The 18,448-nt window shown below is 34.8% G+C and overlaps 1 protein-coding gene and 1 long non-coding RNA gene across 2 annotated transcripts in view; one reads left to right on the top strand and one right to left on the bottom strand.

Moving 5' to 3' along the window:
* The window catches only part of Ca-alpha1D (Ca[2+]-channel protein alpha[[1]] subunit D), a 435,534-nt gene that overhangs the window by 264,050 nt on the left and 153,036 nt on the right, over positions 1 to 18,448 (top strand). The window contains exons 18-21 of the mRNA XM_017627184.1: positions 7,618 to 7,701; positions 8,457 to 8,516; positions 8,603 to 8,791; positions 8,863 to 9,108. Of these exons, the coding sequence (XP_017482673.1) occupies positions 7,618 to 7,701; positions 8,457 to 8,516; positions 8,603 to 8,791; positions 8,863 to 9,108 (579 nt within the window). The remainder of the gene's footprint in view (positions 1 to 7,617; positions 7,702 to 8,456; positions 8,517 to 8,602; positions 8,792 to 8,862; positions 9,109 to 18,448) is intronic.
* On the bottom strand, positions 730 to 14,877 carry LOC108371628 (uncharacterized). The gene is made up of 3 exons (XR_001848774.1): positions 14,867 to 14,877; positions 2,178 to 2,182; positions 730 to 882 (listed from the first exon to the last, which is right to left on the bottom strand). It is a non-coding gene; the product is annotated as an uncharacterized LOC108371628 (long non-coding RNA).

The raw sequence follows: 18,448 nt of genomic DNA, 5'->3' as shown, positions 1-18,448 counted from the left end.
TTAAGAATTAAGCCTTAAAATGTGAGTTGAAATGTCACACCCGTCCCCGTGGAATGAGCCTAGGGAATATGCTATTAAAACAGATTTTTTAAGAAAATTTTGATGAACATGAATTTCAATAGATATTGACGCGGGTGAATCCAAACGAATTCTTTATTTGAATTTTTATGTATTTTCTAGTAAATGAGCGATGCACATATACATACATATCGTCACCTGAAATGCAAAAAGATGTAAGAAAAATCGTCACTGAAATGGAAAAAGTCGTGAGTAATATTTTTTTTCATAAAANTGTATCTTGTTATTGTATTTGATACAGAATTTCGCTGCTTGCTACCTATGTATGCTACCACTTTTCAATGGGTGCTCTCGTACTCTTCCAAATTTGGAATAGTATTTTTGCATTTCGGGCAATCCTTGCATCGTACAAGACTTCGAGAATACTCCTAATGTGTATTATGTATTCATGCTCAACTTGTCACACCCGTCACAAAGTCAAGTCACACCCGTCACAGTTGAATTTGGAACATATAATCTATAATTTCCAATAGAGGTAAGTAACTTTGGCGTAAATGTTGAGAATGTTTATTTAACTATACAACGAACTATTTAAAACCATAAGCAGAAGACATAATTAGCAGAAAAACTCTGATGCAAGTAAGTAGTAGCTAATATTGTTTGCGTATTCGTCACACCCGTCACAGTAACTAAATTTAGATAACTCGTTCGGATTAAATTGTTTTTGAATTTTTTTTTCTAGGCATTGTGTATATCGCGGAAACCTATTAGAAAATACTCGTTTTACAGAATTTTATATTACAGTTTAAGAATTAAGCCTTAAAATGTGAGTTGAAATGTCACACCCGTCCCCGTGGAATGAGCCTAGGGAATATGCTATTAAAACAGATTTTTTAAGAAAATTTTGATGAACATGAATTTCAATAGATATTGACGCGGGTGAATCCAAACGAATTCTTTATTTGAATTTTTATGTATTTTCTAGTAAATGAGCGATGCACATATACATACATATCGTCACCTGAAATGCAAAAAGATGTAAGAAAAATCGTCACTGAAATGGAAAAAGTCGTGAGTAATATTTTTTTTCATAAAACGATGTGGGGAGTTGTGATTCCATGAAATCCATCAAATCAACCAGAAAGTGTATTTTGAATTTTTTATGAGTTACGACTTTTTGCATTTCAGCGACGATGTTTGTTAGGTTTTTTTGCACTCATATATATATGTTTTTACTAAAGGCCGATGCGTTAAAAATTTAGTTTCACTTCTCGTAATTTCCTACCGGGTTGCTTATGCGGAGCGGTTTTCTTGTGCTCACCAACACAGTAACAGTTTAATTTTTGCCGACCACTGCCCTAGACCCTGGGTTCAGGTCTATGGCCCTTTCTCACTCGTTCCTCTCTGGGATTCTTGTGGAGAATTTGTTGTCTAAACAGAGTAGAGGAGTGGTATAATCTATCTGTCGTAGATTATCCGGTAGAGTTTCAAGTACTTTTGCGTGTCCGAATCTAAGGTCTCTCCACGGCTGGATTATATTTAACCTGGCCGCACTAAAGCCGGCCCGAAATTGGCCGTATAGATCCACAGGTGGAAGATTTAAGATTATTCCCAGAGATTTGGTGGGCAGGGTCCCGTGACGAGCATGGCAGCCGTCCTCTGCACACGTTCCACCTTGGATCTGGATAAGGAATTGTTTAGCGCAGGCCACCATACGGTGAACCCTTAGAAAAGGATGGGTCTTATCACAGCTGTGCACATTCAGTGTACTTATANGCCGTCCTCTGCACACGTTCCACCTTGGATCTGGATAAGGAATTGTTTAGCGCAGGCCACCATACGGTGAACCCTTAGAAAAGGATGGGTCTTATCACAGTTGTGCACATTCAGTGTACTTATATGGTTTTATTCCCCATTTTTTGCCTATAGCCGTCTTGGAGGCATACAGGGCAGTATTGGCCTTCCTGGAGCGATCTTCAATGTTTCGCTTCCAGTCCAGTTTCTTATATAGATTGACTCCAAGGTATTTGACCTCGGTTGAGAGAGTAAGTGCCATCCCGTTTAGGGTGGGAGGTTTAAATAAGGGAGTTTTATACTTCCTTGTGAAAAGTACCATTTCCATCTTGGCAGGATTGACACTAAGTCCACATTCCTTGGACCAGATCTTTACCAGACCGAGTGCGTTTTGCAATAACTCACTCAGGACCTGAAGATGTTTGCCCGTTTCCACGTTTGCTATATCATCGGCGTACGCTATGACTTGACAACCGGTGCTCTTTAGGCTTAGAAGTAGGGTGTTCACTGTCAGATTCCCGAGTAGAGGGGAGAGAACGCCCCTTGGGGGTGCCTCTGGTCACATACTTTGTAATGAAACCATCCCCCAGTTATGATAGAATAGTTTTCTTTCCAAGAAGGAGCTCAACAAAATCCACCAGACCCCGCTGCACTCCCGCCATGAGAAGGGAGTTAAAAACAGGCTTCGGGTAGACGCTGTTGAAAGCACCCTCGATATCGAGAAAAACTCCAATCGTGTATTCCTTTAAGGCCAATCCTTTTTTAATCGCCGATACGATTTCATGGAGTGCGGTCTCCACGGATTTTCCCTTGGAATATGCATACTGATTCGAGGAGAGGTTATCAGTTTTAATATTCCGTCGAATATGCATACTGATTCGAGGAGAGGTTATCAGTTTTAATATTCCGTCGAATATGTTCGTCGATGAGCCTCTCTAGAGTTTTAAGAAAGAATGAAGTGAGGCTTATAGGCCTTAAATCCTTCCGTTTCACATGAGCGGCCTTGCCTCCTTTTGGTAGGAATACCACCTTTGCCTTTTGTCCACTCGTGTGGTATGTGAGTCAGGGTTAGGCCCCCAGTAAAAATCTGAGAAAGTAAGGGACACAGTATGTCCTGTAGTTGAGCGGGAAAGATTCCCTCAAGATTCCTCAAGGGTTGTAGGGCTGAAAGGACTTTAAAGCCCATTCCACTACTCAGAGACCAGTAGGTCCTAGGACCGGCCGAAAAACCGGAGGTGTCGGAGATTACGTCTTAAGTTTTTGATGATTTTCCTTTATACATTTAAATTATTTAAGAAACTAAGCACACTGGGTAGGTTACACCCTGACGATAGTAACGCAGGGATTAAGTTAAAGTTAAATTTGATTTTTTTTTCCTTTTTGTTAAGTTAAAAATGTGCTTCCTTTATTGACTACAAAATTAGTTAGCCAAATAAAACATTTGATAGCTTTGACACAAAACAACTATTTTATTTGTCCATACGTATGCATTTCGGGCCGACCTGCTGTCCATCATAGCGCGTGTATCAAGTGTTTTATTTGGCAAAAATCATTAGACTATAAAAAAAAGGTTCAACTATTTTGATAAATAAGTAGTATAGTTCTTAAATTTGATTGTTTTTAATGCCGCTCATTGTCCTAAAAATGATTGCCGACTCCTGCCTTAAACGCATAACAGGGACTATGATTCATATAAGTGATCAAAAATATTAATTATTTATTTCATTTTATTCCTTTCTTCAAAAAGTTGTAACCCTTATTCCTATTCCTTATTTTTATGGTGTCGCTCCCTCTGATGAGGACATGTATAGCTTTTGAGTTTTCTAAATTATCGTTATTCTTAAGTAAAAAAATTTAATTCAATAACAATCATTATTTTTAACCTAAAGAACATAATTTTTTAAATAACCACTCATAATAATCATAAACTAAATAATGGTAGACGTTTTTGAGCAAAGAAATAAAATTCATGTGTACAATTCTGAGTTTTCTGGGACGCTTAGAACATGTAAATTTTTTTATTAAAATAAAAAAAAACCATAATTATTTTCCGTCCCTTGTTGAAAACTTGATCTCAAACGGATTTAATCCTCATTTTTGTGGTTGGTTCTCATTTCTGTTGTTGGTGTTTAATCCACTTGACATTTTAACATTTCCACTTGAAAGTTCCAAAGACATTTTTGGTGGAAAGATTCGCCCATATATACTACATACATATGTAGATATGTATTAGGGTGCCCACCGAAAATTCATTTTTTTGGAAATTTCAAGACCCTACTCCCTAATTTTGTTCTCTTTTGTGAGAAATATTACTGCCTATTTTTATAGATTTTCTGTCGATTTAGGTCAGAAAATGCGATTTTGTAGATTTATGAGTTTTTGAATGATTATTTTTGATTCGATTTCAAAGAACGAATATGATCTAAGAAGAGGATATATAAACCTTTAAGATAATAATAATCTATTGTCGAACTTGGCTTGTTGGGATTTTTTATCGGGTAAAATAAAAAAATCCCACATTTCTCTTAATTTTTTAAATTTTGACCATCAATAATTTCCACACTTTCAAAATTTGTAGTACTATCTAAAACTAAATCTATTTGTACATAATCTGATAAGCTATCATTAAGCTTATTTATTGTGGCGCGAAATCAGTACATTAGACTTTTACATGCTAAAAAATCAGTACTTTTCAGTACATTTTTATTCAAAGCAAAATTATGAATGTAAGTAACAGAAAATAATTTAAAACGCCTGAGTTCTTGTTGTTTTAACAATATTTTGGTATATTAATAAAATAAAGTTCATAAAACATAAAAGTGTTATTCATTTTAACATGAACACATCATTATAAACAGGAGCCAATAAATTATTTTACATTTTCATTGTTTCACATTTTCTGTGTTTAAATAGTCAAACAATTCTATACATTTCATTTTAAAATTACTTTTAATTTGAAGTTCACTTTCAAAAATTTTAATTAGAAGCCGGTTTCTCTCTTTGCGCCAGGAAACAAACTCTATTCCTAAATCCTCTCATGCTGTGAAAAAGTACCACTTTTTAAGGAGTTCATCTAAATTTCCTCATAACTTAAATAATTTTTTAACTACGCAAAAACTGTGAACGACTAAGAATTCGCTAAAAAGAGTATCTAACTCTATGTCTTTGTATGCAATACTCTTTTACAAAGTCAGTAAATTCAGAAAAAGGAGGCAAAACCCATTCGAGTATTGCAATTTATTGCTATTAAACTGAAAGTTATTTTCGAGATAACTAACAACACTCATCGTAAAAACTAGCAAAACCCATGGGCTTTAGCGGTTTTTGCAAATTTTAAAGCTCAAGCAAATAACTTTTGCACTAAAATTAAATGAATATTATTTGCGATGGATAGACGAAGATTTTACTTCAAAAATTTTTACTGTAGGATGATTTTTAACTTAGTTTGAAAAGCTATCCTACGAAGAATTAAGGATAATTGAGATATCTTTCGAATCCTTCCATAGAAGATTTTCATTTTCAGCACAAATCATTTGGTTATGATGACAGAATGAGAATTTGGAGAAATATTTGATGGGCAAGAACTTTTGGGTTAAACCTGATCCAAGCCCACCGTGGTAATCAACTTTAACCTTAATTATCTCAAAAAAAATTTCAGAACTACTTAGATCCTTGTGATTCTAACCCCTTCATATATGATATAAGTGGTCGGTGCCACCCTCATTTTCCGAAAATTTTTGGAAAAACCAATTTTTTGCTAAATAGTGATTGTATGTATTAAAGGTCTGCATTGGAATTCAGTTTGCTTCACTGTGGAGTTTTTTTCAAATATGTAAACTACTCATACTCTAACAAAGAGGGCGTGGAAGGAAGAGAAGTGAAGATGTTGAGCGCTGTATACATAAAAAAAAGTACTCAAATAAATTATGTTCCGAAAAAAAGAGGAACATAAATCAGCAGTACCATGCTGTTAAACTTCCACAAAAAATATGTTCTTTCACAAGTATTTTTTGAGTATAGCCCTGTATGCAGCTCTCAAGAAAGCGGTCAAGAAAAAATTGCCATTATTTCGCGTGTGTGTCCAAGGAATTTTGACATTTTTGATACCTCACAGCCTGTTGCCTCACTCTTTCCTCAAGAAATAATGGAACGGGCATATATTTCTGTTGCAAACCTGGGTTGCCTTGTGCTCTTTTTTCACAAAAAACTTTAGAAAACCGTAGTAGAAAGCGTAGTAAATTTCTTAAGAACTGCGTACTGCCTTAAGGAAATTTGACTCAAGAAAATTTCTTAGCCATTTCTTGTACGTCATTTTATGTGGAGTTTTTGCTTTTCTTGAGAGCTGCATACAGGCCTTATTTTTGGAAGTTTTCGTTTAATGCTACATAATGTTAATGTTAGAGCTAACACTTATGTTAAATAGCAAACATGGATAAACAATGTAGGGCGCTCCGAATATTTAGCCAACAGCATATTTTTATAAAGAAAGTGGACTTATTTTATACAGAAAACCGATTTTTATTTGTACAATACGATACTTTCATTTCCCCATACCAGGCGCACATACATATGAGGTATCAATCTTTCCCTATGCATACATTTGTTTGTAGAAGTTTTTAATTCGTTTGTAGAAGCCTTTGGTAATTCGCAAAGTAGAATTTTGGAAATTTAAAAATTTGTACAAAAAATGTTCTGCTTAGAAATAGAAAACTTGTTACTTCACATGTATGAGCGCCTGGTATTGGGAAATGAAAATATCAATTTGACAATAAAATCTGGTCATAATGACAGGTCACGGGAAAATGGACACACATTTTTTGTTATTTAAAAAACTTACATAATATGTATGAAAGATTCGAACTTTTTTGCTTTTAAGTATATATTGGAATAAAAAGAAAATGTAAATATGTTTTTTCTTAACATCATGTTAAATGCTAACATTTTAAAAGATAAAACTTCATAAGTATTCCTATATTTCCTATAAAGTTTTCAAATACTACTGAATGCAATCAACATACTCAAGTACTCTGGAAAAGCGGAACAGTGTTTTATGTAGCTTGATGTACTCTTTTTTTGTTCCTATCTTTTTAAGTACTCTAAAATATATGTTGCATTTACTTATGTACACATGTGAAGAGTATTTCTGCTGGTATATTTGCAGTGCTTTAGTATGTATATATCAATTTTGCATAAATATTGATGGATTCCTTAGCCACACTGCTCAAAATATCTGAAAGTCCGGTACATACACAGTATAAACTCAAGGCTGTATTTAAGAAAAGTCGCCTAACTTCGACAATTTGTATGCGATTGCAATAAATAAGCTATCAGATTATTTACAAATAGATTTAATTTTAGATAGTACTACATATTTTGAAATTGTGGAAATTATCGATGGTCAAAATTTAAAAAATTAAGAGGAATATGGGTTTTTTTCCAAAAAAAAGCATTTTTGATGGCCACCCTAATGTGTGTATGTGCGTATGTACGTATGTATGTTTTATTCGTAAAGGCTGGTTTTCACTATGTCAAATTCAATGGCATTTGTCGTCAAATAAGTGAGAACACATTGTCAAATGGAACTAAAAAACGGGTTATCGATTGATTTAGATCAGAATAGGTCTTCAGTCGTGTACATGTGCTGCTAAATTGGCTACCTGTCCATTTTTTTGGCTCACAATCAAGTTATGCCAAATTATGTTGACAAAATTTGTTGTCAAAATATGACATAGTTAAAACCAACCTTAAGAATGTGGTACTCTTTTTCCGCTGCTAACATTTTATTTTTCAAACATCTATTTTCAGAACTACTTCGGGGATGCATGGAACGTTTTCGATTTCATTATAGTGCTCGGTAGTTTTATTGATATTGTGTATTCGGAAATAAAGGTAAGATATGCAAAAGTTCAAGTAACCTATGCTATTTTGAAAAATTATTTATTTTTACGGCAGCGAGCCCTGCCTTTATTTTGAAGAACGAGTTAGGACTAATTACAATGAACTCGGATAACACAATAGCCAATACTACAAAATATCAATCCGGAATACCGGCTATTTGGATTATAAAGTGTTAGGCAGGGACAGAAAAGAAGCGTTATTTTTTTACGAGTTAAACTTGGCCAAATATTTTTTATTCCGATATAAAAGTCGTTTCCGGATCATAAAATAAACCGCTTAATCAAATTAAACAAATTTGATATCATATGTAAGAGAACTGAAAAGACTTTTAAACAGAAATAGCGAACGAAGGTTACCACCACTCTTTATATATATTTTTTTTATAATTTAATACAAAATAAATTCTTATAGCTGACCAAAGGTTTGTTCTAAGGTAACTAAATAACATTTCTTATTGAAATATTTTTCAATTGGGCGCTTTCCTCGTTTAGATATTTCAGTTTCAAAGCTATTTTAGTTCTCTTTAATTTGATACCAAACTTGTTTAATTTGGATAAACGGTTTGTTTATTATCCGGAAAGGACTTTTATTTCGGAGTAAAAATATTTGGCTAAGTTATTATCTTTCGTTTACATACTTTAAAAATTTGTTGGTCCTTTGCCAATGCATTTATTTATCGTACATACATAACTCTACTTAACAGAAGAACCATTGATTTAAGAAATATTGATATTCGTTTTTTTAAGAATAAAGATAATTCGTCTCTGGCGTGTGACATTGTGGAAGGATGTAAAGCTAAAGCCAAGGTACATACATATATACTACGCCCATGCCGGAGCTTATCAAGAGAAATAAATATTGATTTGTTTGTTTGTATTTACTTTTTGCACAGACTGGGTCAAATTTAATTTCTATAAACTTCTTCCGATTGTTTCGCGTCATGCGACTGGTTAAACTGTTGAGCAAAGGTGAAGGAATCCGAACCCTCCTATGGACATTTATAAAGTCTTTCCAAGCGCTACCTTATGTCGCCTTGCTTATTATAATGCTGTTTTTCATTTATGCTGTCATTGGAATGCAGGTATATTATTTATCGAGAAGTAAAATCTTTGCACATCTATTAATTATTGAAAATTGTACTTTGTACCTTAGGTTTTCGGGAAAATAAATCTTAGCGATGATACGGCCATACATCGTAATAATAACTTCCAAACATTTCCACAAGCGGTACTGGTTCTTTTTCGATCTGCTACTGGAGAAGCTTGGCAAGAAATTATGATGTCATGCTCCACCGATAAAGATGTACATTGTGATCCAAACTCAGATGCGCGCAAAGATTGTGGATCAAGCATAGCATTTCCTTATTTTATATCATTCTACGTACTTTGTTCTTTCCTGGTGAGTTTTTGGAATATACATACATGTTTCCCCATATACATACATACATACGTGCATATGTACATATGTATGTATGTCTTTTTAGATCGTATCACAAAAAAAGTTTAATTTGTTCCAAGCGATTTGTATACTTACTTGGATGGTATTTCGGGAGTGGAAAATTTTTTTCGGCACGCTGTGAAAACAGCTACATAATTTTCTTGGAAAATAAACTAATAAAGTTATATATAATTAGTCTGTTCCAATAGCAGTCCGGTTTACAGGATTTAGTCAGAACTTACAGGAAGTAGTTCCTATTGATATAAAACCTGTAAGTGGAAACACTTTTAAGAGAGTAACTGAGCAACTGCTCCTAGTCAGAAGTTACAGGATTTAGTCGGGAGTTTTTTTTCCTGTAAGTGCATGAAAAGTGTCGAACGATCAGCATGTGCAAACAAAAACAGAAAGCGGTGTAAACAAAGAATCTTATATTTGTACAAAAATGTAAGTAAACAATGAAATATTTGAACATGTATAGATTTTAATAAACAGTTAGTGATATTTCAGCCAAATCAGTGTTGTACCAATGACATGTAATCAAACCGACTGCCATTTTTACAGGAAATAGTGCTTTTTGCGTTCCCATGCACTTCTGTATCTGTTCTCCTTTTACTCTCATTTGAGAGAGTAAAATTGTAGTTTGACAGTTCCACAGGTTTTAGTCCGAAGTTCAAAGGAACAGACTAAATATTAAGAAGCTCAAACATCATTAAGGGCTATATATTGGCCAAGCACGACTATGCCAACTTGAGTCCCGAAAAGAGTTTCTCTAATTTATTATGTTACAAATGATGTTACAAAGATAGGTAATCCTTTATTGGAAAAGAAGAACTTTTACAGTTGAATTTTGCCTTTTATACTTTGAGAAAAACAAGTAAAATGTACAATGAAAAGAATGTCATATAACACCGTGCGACAGTAAATTTTACACACACAAAATTTTATATATTCGCAAATTTTCGGTTTAGTTTTTAGTTTTTCTCTTTTTCATTGAAAATCCTTGGAATTTTACAGCAATTTTCGAAAAAATGATATGTTAAAGTCTAATATGCACTCGGCCACATCCTCGAATTTCGTCCTTCTAACTTTATTCGCTTAAAAAAATAAAACTAATTAAAGGAACATTTCCAATACCTATTCGGCCCTGTGAACCTTGTGTTTCGAAATTTGTTTATTTTTATCGCACGGCGTAACCTAGACTCGAAAGTTGAGGCTCGAAACAAATGAATAGAAAACAAGGTTTAATTAATTTTATCTAAAGTTCTTAAGTGGCTTAACCATATTGAACATCCTGCCCGGTCGAGGCGTTCGTCTCGAAATCTTCGCTGCCCAAGAGGCTGCATAATTTATGGACTGTCCGGGTGAGGCATCCACTGCTCTGCTTCAGTCCATTGGCAGAGTCTTGGTGGACATCAGGTTCTGGTTCGGCTAACAGCGAGGACCCACTAGAAAATCGCCTGGACTAAGGGCGAGCTTGTCTTAAGGATTGTCATGAAGTAGGAACATGGGACGCGTATTAAGACACGCTTCAACTCGTGCCGCCAAAGTCTGCATCTGGCTGTTCCCCATCATCTAAGCACCAACACAACGAACTAGATGGTGTTTAGCAGACTTAACTGCAGCCTCCCAGAGCCCGCCTTGATACGGCAAGCTCGGAGAAATAAAATACCAGGCGGTAAGATCCTCTTGAAATAGTCGATTATCACCGATGAAAGCCGTACCATTAGCACTGTACAAATCGCGACATGGCCCTCGTCGCCTAATAAAGCGAGTGAACGCACCAAGGAACGGCTGAAAAGAGAGGTCGTCTACCGCTTCCAGATGAACTTTCTTGGTTCATGCAAATGAAAACAGCGAGGTAGATTTTAATCATTGTGCGAGAGCTATTTGTTTCCGCACGCAACATAAACGGACCACAATAATCTACGCCGGAAGCAGCAAAAGATCGTACAGCGTTAACGCGCCGCCTAGGTAAAGACGCCATCTATTGCATCAATAACGCTACGCGATGTCGACGACAGATCGAACAATTGTGGACGGCTCCTTTGGCGCCTGAAGTTGCGTCCCCGGTGGAGGGTTTTCTCGTGATCTTGTCGAATGGGTAGCGTGACCAGAGGACTGGATCTCGGCAAGATGATGGGGAACCGCCGATCGTATGATAAGCCAGCACTTTGAATGTGTCCACCCACTTGTCGTGTTTCAATAGATCGTACAGCATTGATAACTGCAGTGCATAAAATGGTGGGATCTTCGGCGCTTACTGTATTCGTTTAGTTCCCATGGTGCGAGAGCGGTTTGTCTGTTACAGACATGTCTTTCTCCATCCAGCTTGTGCCCTGCCACCAAAGCGGATGTGTCAGCAGTTCGAGAGGTGATATGACTATACTCGCACAGTTGGCGGAGTTCTGGTTGATTTCCATTCATTTTGAAGCCCCCTGCTAAGCCTAAATAAGCACCAGAGGACAAGAGTTAATGTGGAAGTAATGGCTGTCAACAGTGCCATGCCCCCTTTGTTTGTTGCGAAGAGGTAATTTGACCTACTCGTTCTCCGCTAAACCAATCTCTTTTGATTCTTTCTTAAGGTTGAGTAAATGCTCGAAAGGTTCAAATCTAATTGCACTTAATGTGAAGTAGATCAAAACACATTTTTAAACATCAATTTGTTTACATAAATTACATATTTAGTAGATCTCTCAGAAGCTAAATCAATATTTTGGTGAAATACAAAGACACAAAGCGACCGCGGTATTTTGGCTTATATAGAGGGTTTAGATGAACAAATGCTTCAGAAGAACGGTCAAAAGAGCTCCCAGTGAGATCTGGCAAGCTGACGCAGCACGTAGACAGGGGTTGACGACAGAAAATGATTCACTTTGTCTAAAACAATTTGAAAATATGATTTTCCATCCCTACCTTAGATCGATAGTTTAACCAATCGTCGCGTAGATCATCAGACGACGGTGCATCCCACGAAAGACCAACCGACCCCATTACCTTGGACGACCACCGGTGCAAAAAAGCCCGTTTAGTTGGTGTCTGACATGTTTGCTTTAGAGCCACCTAGAAGAAGAACTGGCTAAAAAAGTCAAAGCCAGTTTTTATAAAGCTGATGCCAGATAAAACGCTTGCCTCGCTTTGCGTTAGAGATTCACTTTGACAGATAGGATGAAGTGTATGAAAATGCACAAAGCATGCATAGATCATTTCAGCTGCATCGCGAAGCGAAAAGATGGCCAACTCCCATCTTTTTGCGCACGTTGACAATCAGCTGATTTAACATTTATTTAGTTTCGTCCGAATTGGAGTTTGGATGCAGAAACATATTTAATTACATTGCTAATGTTTTTAAATTTAAATATATAAAATCCACAGCAATTTTGACCAGTGAAAAAGCAGTACAAAATTTTTTTCTTAGCGTTCATTGTGGCATACATTTTGCGTCTGGCGATTTGCTCGTAAAGTTATAAATGTCACGCAAAGCCACAAAGTTATCTGGCATTAACTTAAATGGCAATTGTTAAATGAAAAAAAAAAACACAAAAGAGCAGCGGCAAATTTTTTTTTTTAAATATAATGGGAATTTTTACTGCATATTGTTGGTTATACGAAAATACCATGGGCTATAAAACTGCATACCCAAAATTGTTTTAAAAATTCGTAGTAAAAGGTTCAATATTTAGACGAAGTTTTTTTTTAATTTTTCTAAATGTTGTAAATAGCTTCAAACAATATTCTTTTACAAAAAATGCAAAAAGATTTTTACTTGAAAAACATTGTGAGTATTAAAAAAACAACAAGCGGAGTTTAGTCACTGTATTTGCTTATAATAACTCCAGTTGATGTTTTTTCAAATGACAATTTAGCGTAGCGATTGTCAGAATTCCACTGCAGGTAAGTATGTAACTTGTGAATGGAATTCTCCGCATCTTTTAGGCGCATTAAAATTACATAGTTACATCCCAAGCTACTAATAAAAAGGAGTTAATTAAAAACAGATCCACATTAACTGCAGTCAACACATATACGTATCTATGTATTTGCATACATACGCGATTAGGTTATAAATATTTCTCCATCTGTTACTCAAAAGCCGAAATACCTACACACACATAACTTTTGTCTTCTTCTCTCATTTCCTTTCGTTTGGTGTATGGGAAGTACCCTGCAGAAAAAAATTATCAATTGATAAAAAATAACCCACTTGTAGTTAGCTTTTTGCGGCATTTCTATAAAATACATAACCCGTAGTTAGCTACAAAAAGCTAACTTGAAACTAGTTGACAAGTAATGCAGGAGTAATGAAGGAGATTGTTTTCTTTAAACGCATTTCTATTTAAATATCCTGCACTACGCAAATACTTTTTCGAATTGAGTACAAATAAAAGGAAGATCGAAATTTCATATTATCATTTTGAAGTTACGTCTGACGGAGTTCGAATATGGGACCACCTACAGTATAATATGGAAACAAATATGAAATGTAATAAATTAATGTAAATAAAAATAAAAAAATAAAAAAAACATTTTTTTTCCTATTGATATTTTCTGTCTGAAAGTAGTTAGTTACAAGTTAGTTACATCAAATGCAGGGGTAACCACCCTTGACTACATCTAATGCAGAGGTAAACCATTAACTATTTCGCGGCCATCGCCATAGAAATATAGAAAATATACAGATAATAAGTGACTTTTAGATCCTTCCTAATCAACTTAAAGTTAGCTTATAGTTAGATATATTTCCTACAGGGTATTTATTTATATCTTTTAAATATGTTTATTTTATTCAAATATGTATATGAGCATACTGACTTTCCATACAAAATGAATTCGTTATCATTTTGCAAACACGTGCATTTTGCATGCACAGTGGTAAAAAATGGAATTTAATGTTCATAATTCACTGGAGCCTTCATTTCTTAACCAATTTGATTATGAAAATTTTTATTTTGGTGAAAAGTTATTTTAAAATATTTAAAATTTTTCTTGTGAAATTTTTTTTCATATTGGGGGAACCCTACAGTTGTTTTAAACTAGTTTTTATTCTTCTTCTTTTTCTGCTAATTAGTCATATTGGTTAAGAAATGAAGGCTCCAGTGAATTATGAACATTCAATTCCATTTTTTGTCCACTGTACAGCGCAAGTACGTGTTTGCAAAATTATAACGAAGTGATTTTGTATGGAAAATCAGTTATGGCCATATATTTGAATGAAATAAACATACTTAAAAGATATAAGTTAATACTTCCCATACACCAAACGAAAGAAAAGAACTTGGGCTTTTGATTAAAGAAAACAAAAACAAAATTATTCGAGCGGTTTTCGAGCAAAATTTGCTAATTTTTTCAAAAAATGTTTACCTTAAAATGCTCAATGTTGGTTGAATTTATATAAAATTTGTACACGATAATACTTCTATTACTTCAGAGAGCCTATATTTTGAAAATGAAAGTTATATCTGCAAATCATAAGTTGATAAAGAACTTTGAAGACTTAAAATTTACCCCAAAATCAGCCAATATTTACCGCTGTTTCTGCGACAGCAGCCGAATTGGTTACTTACAGTAATGAATCTGTCGATAGGTTTGGAATTTTTTCTTTGAAACGCCAAACTTTTCTTTGAAATCGATTCATTAGTTCTCGTGTAATAAGCGTTTTCGTGAGGCTCTAAAAATTACAACTAGAACATTTGAGCATAGCCTCTATATCGAAACGTAACACGTATTTTACGTCAATATTTACACCGCAAATTTTTCTCTCGACATAAGTGTTTAAATAAAACTGACACGCGATAAACTTTTTTTCTTACATATGTCATGATATGGCTTAAGCTACATATGGGTGTTTCCAGCGGAAGGTCCACCACGACAAAAAAATAAAAGTTTTATATCTAACGTATTTACGGGCCGATTTGTCTGCTTTTTAAAATATATACTGGCTATGTAAGTATAATCATCTTTGCATAAAATGGTCTTCCTAGGTGGTGCCAAGGTCGAGATATTTTGAAAAACCGTATTTATGGTCTGATTTGGTTCGAATTTGGCGTATGTGGTTGAAACATAATAAGTCATAGATTTCTAATAAATTTACCCTGAATTGGCGCTGAAGTCAAAGCATAAAGTATATTCTACATAAAATGCATGTTTTGTTTGCGTTAAAAATTCATTTGAAAGCAATATTAACAAAAATATAACGATTGAAATTTATGTCACGTGACGCCACGTCACGTCACGTCACGTTTCACACTTGGGGTTGTAAAAGAGAATTGAAACAATTTGCATTAATTCAAAAAACTCTAAAAACAACTAGAATTGCTCCAAATCATATTAAAATAAGTTTCATGAAAATAGCCATCCACAATTCGCAGAGTTTTGCGATTTTGTAAGAAAAGAAAAAATCAACTTCCATTTTTTGTCACGTAACGACCTCTCTTTGAATGCTTATATTTCAGGACCAAGCAGTTCGATTGATTTCATTTTTCGGTTAAATATAGAGCTAATTATGTGCTATACAATGGCCCAAAAAAGTTAAAGAAAACAACTGGTATTCCTTTTTTGTATCACATTGAAATCGTACGACTGTCACGTGCGCCACCATGGGAATGCCCATATATACATACGCACATCTTAGGAATGTTAATCCCGGGATCCCGGCCTTTTTAAGATCCCAAAAATCCCGGGAATCTTGACAAATAATCCCGGGATTTGTAGTTCGCAATGATGGCAATAATAGAAACTTCTTTTCTTAAGCAGTATTGGCTATATTTCTTTTTTTATTTAATAAATACATTATAGCTCATTATACATATAACACCGCGCTATAGTAAATTTTATACACAAATATCAATATATTCGCGAAACCATGGTCCAAATATAGAAAAATTGGGTCTTTAGTTTTTCACCATGACGTCAGTTATTTAAAAATTATTAAAAAATTCAGAAAAATGTGGTTAGAGAAGAAGTATAGGTATTAAAACAACTTCAAGTTTTTGGTGCAGAGAGACCGGTAAGTATTGAAAATTTCCTTTTAAAAGTTGTATCCTTGATATTTCGCAATATTTGTTTTTGAAAGAAATTATATATTAAGAACTTATGTATATAAACTCGATTTCATCCTCGAATTTCGTCCTTCTCACTTTATCCGCTTAAAAAAATACCTATTCGTTCTTGTGAATCCAAAAAATTTTAATTGTTTTAAATTCTAAAAAAAAATTTCCTTATGCATTTTGTACCCATATTTTTATTCTGAATTGAATTTTTTAAATTACAAAGTCCTTTAAAATAAATCGTGACGTCAGAGAGAAAAATGGTTTATCGATTGATTTAGATCGGAATAGGGTTCAGTCGTGTACATGTGCTTCTAAATTGGCTACGTCTCCGTTTTTAGCTCATAATATAATCGGTAAAGGTATGGGAAAAGGAGATAAATTTGTGTCAAAATATGTTGTTAAAATTTGGCATATGGAAAACCAGCCTTTACATATGTTGAGATATAACACTAATATCCGGTTTCACCGATCAATTTAAATATTTACAATGGCACAATTTCTAAAAAATATTATGTTATTTTAAATCATATGGTCAGATAATTTTTTTATTTATTATAGCTAGGTACAATAATATGCTTATTATACTTAGTAAGTAATGAAGTGCTTGCTACCAGGGCCTTCGACTCGCTTATGGAATAAGAATATGTCCCAAATAAGTATTAAACTCTATTAAGTAAGTTACATGCTTTTAGATAGTTTACAAGTTTTGACGTATTCTCAGCATTGATTGCGGTTAAACATGAACTGGGTGTGATATTACCAAACAATTTTTCCTGAATGGATTTTAATTGAACACAGTCGTTTAGGATGTGGTCTACGGATAACGTCCTCTTGCAGGCGGCAGCAAGTACTCATGTGTAAGTTGTGTGTGTCTTATGCGAAAGCGAATAAATGCTTGAATTTGTTGCCGGGAGCGTGTGGTCGGGTAGACAGCACCTTTGGCGTTTTTATTTATAGTGGAGTATCTGTAAGTGTAATTAAGCCAACTACTTAGCTTCTCAAGATATAACTTTATGTTAATGACATTAATTATGTCATTGTTGCTTGCGGTGTGATGAGTTAAGCAAGGTGTTTCGCCTGCAGCGAGGTCTGCAAATATATTGCCTTGTATACTTTTATGTCCTGGGATCCACATCACTCGAATTTTATATGTACATGGTATGCGAATTGTTCTGATTGCAGATATTATGTACCTGCATTGTTTATGCTTCTAACTGCACTGATTGCAGATTTTCTATCAGAACATATAATAAATTTACCTTTATTATTTTTTGTAAATTCAAGGCTAGTGCCTCAGCTGTAAATATGGAGCAGTGTTGTTCGAGGACTCCCCGCGTGATGACCGTGCCATTACATTTAATGTGTGCTATTCTCGGTTTTTAACCCATCAGTATAAAGGAAATTCCAGCCTTTCTTCCAGCCTTCTTTCTGAAGACCGCAGTGCTAGTAGAATCTTTGGAGAATTTTCTAAATCCAATATAAATTATGATTGGTTTAAAAACCAGTAGGGTACGAAGTCTGGTTTAATCAGTTGCGGCCGGAGATCTATCTTCAGAGACTTAGTAAGGCGCACACTTCGCCGTATCGTGGAATCCAACTTGTAGTGTCTTTTTGTTTAATTGTTGACATAACATCTTTGTGAAGAAGAGCATTATTTGCATTGTAAAGTTTGGGGATTAGCTTGTATGTTACTTTGGTTACTAGTTCCGGGATACTTGGTAGTCCTGCTTCAGTCAGGATGGCGACAGTGGGAGATGTGGCGAAGGCATGTATGCTCCTTCTTACTGCGGTGTGGTAAGGTTTATACAGCAGTTTCAAATTACTGGCGGCACACCATCCGTAAATTGGTGGCGCGTATTCAATTTTGGATAGTATCAGAGCTCTTGTGACATATATGTAAGTATAAGAGTATAACGTGAGCCAAGCTATGTTTTGAAGATAAATATTTAATTTCAACAATTTATATTGAGCTCGAGGCCGTTTTAAATGAAAATTTTTATTGTGGAAAAGCAACAATAATTTGAAATAATGGTAGAAGTGATAGCTATTTCGGAAATCACCACATTTCCTCATCAGACTTCTTTCTGTAGGATTCGAACCGACGATCCCACTGACTCAGCCAGTTGCCTATGCACCGTGCTAAGTACGCCTTGTAAATTATCGTTTGCTTTTTTCCACTATTTTCATTTTTGTTATGCCAACACAATCAAGCGCAGCTATTCCGCTGCAATTCACTTGATCATGTGGTTGTTGGT

The sequence above is a fragment of the Rhagoletis zephyria genome, unplaced genomic scaffold (genome assembly GCF_001687245.7).
Source record: "Rhagoletis zephyria isolate East Lansing unplaced genomic scaffold, Rhagoletis_zephyria_1.1 Rzeph_scaffold_00070, whole genome shotgun sequence".
NCBI lineage: Eukaryota > Metazoa > Arthropoda > Insecta > Diptera > Tephritidae > Rhagoletis > Rhagoletis zephyria.
The sequence above is the reverse complement of the archived record's forward strand: the minus strand, read 5'-3'. Positions and strand labels throughout refer to the sequence as shown.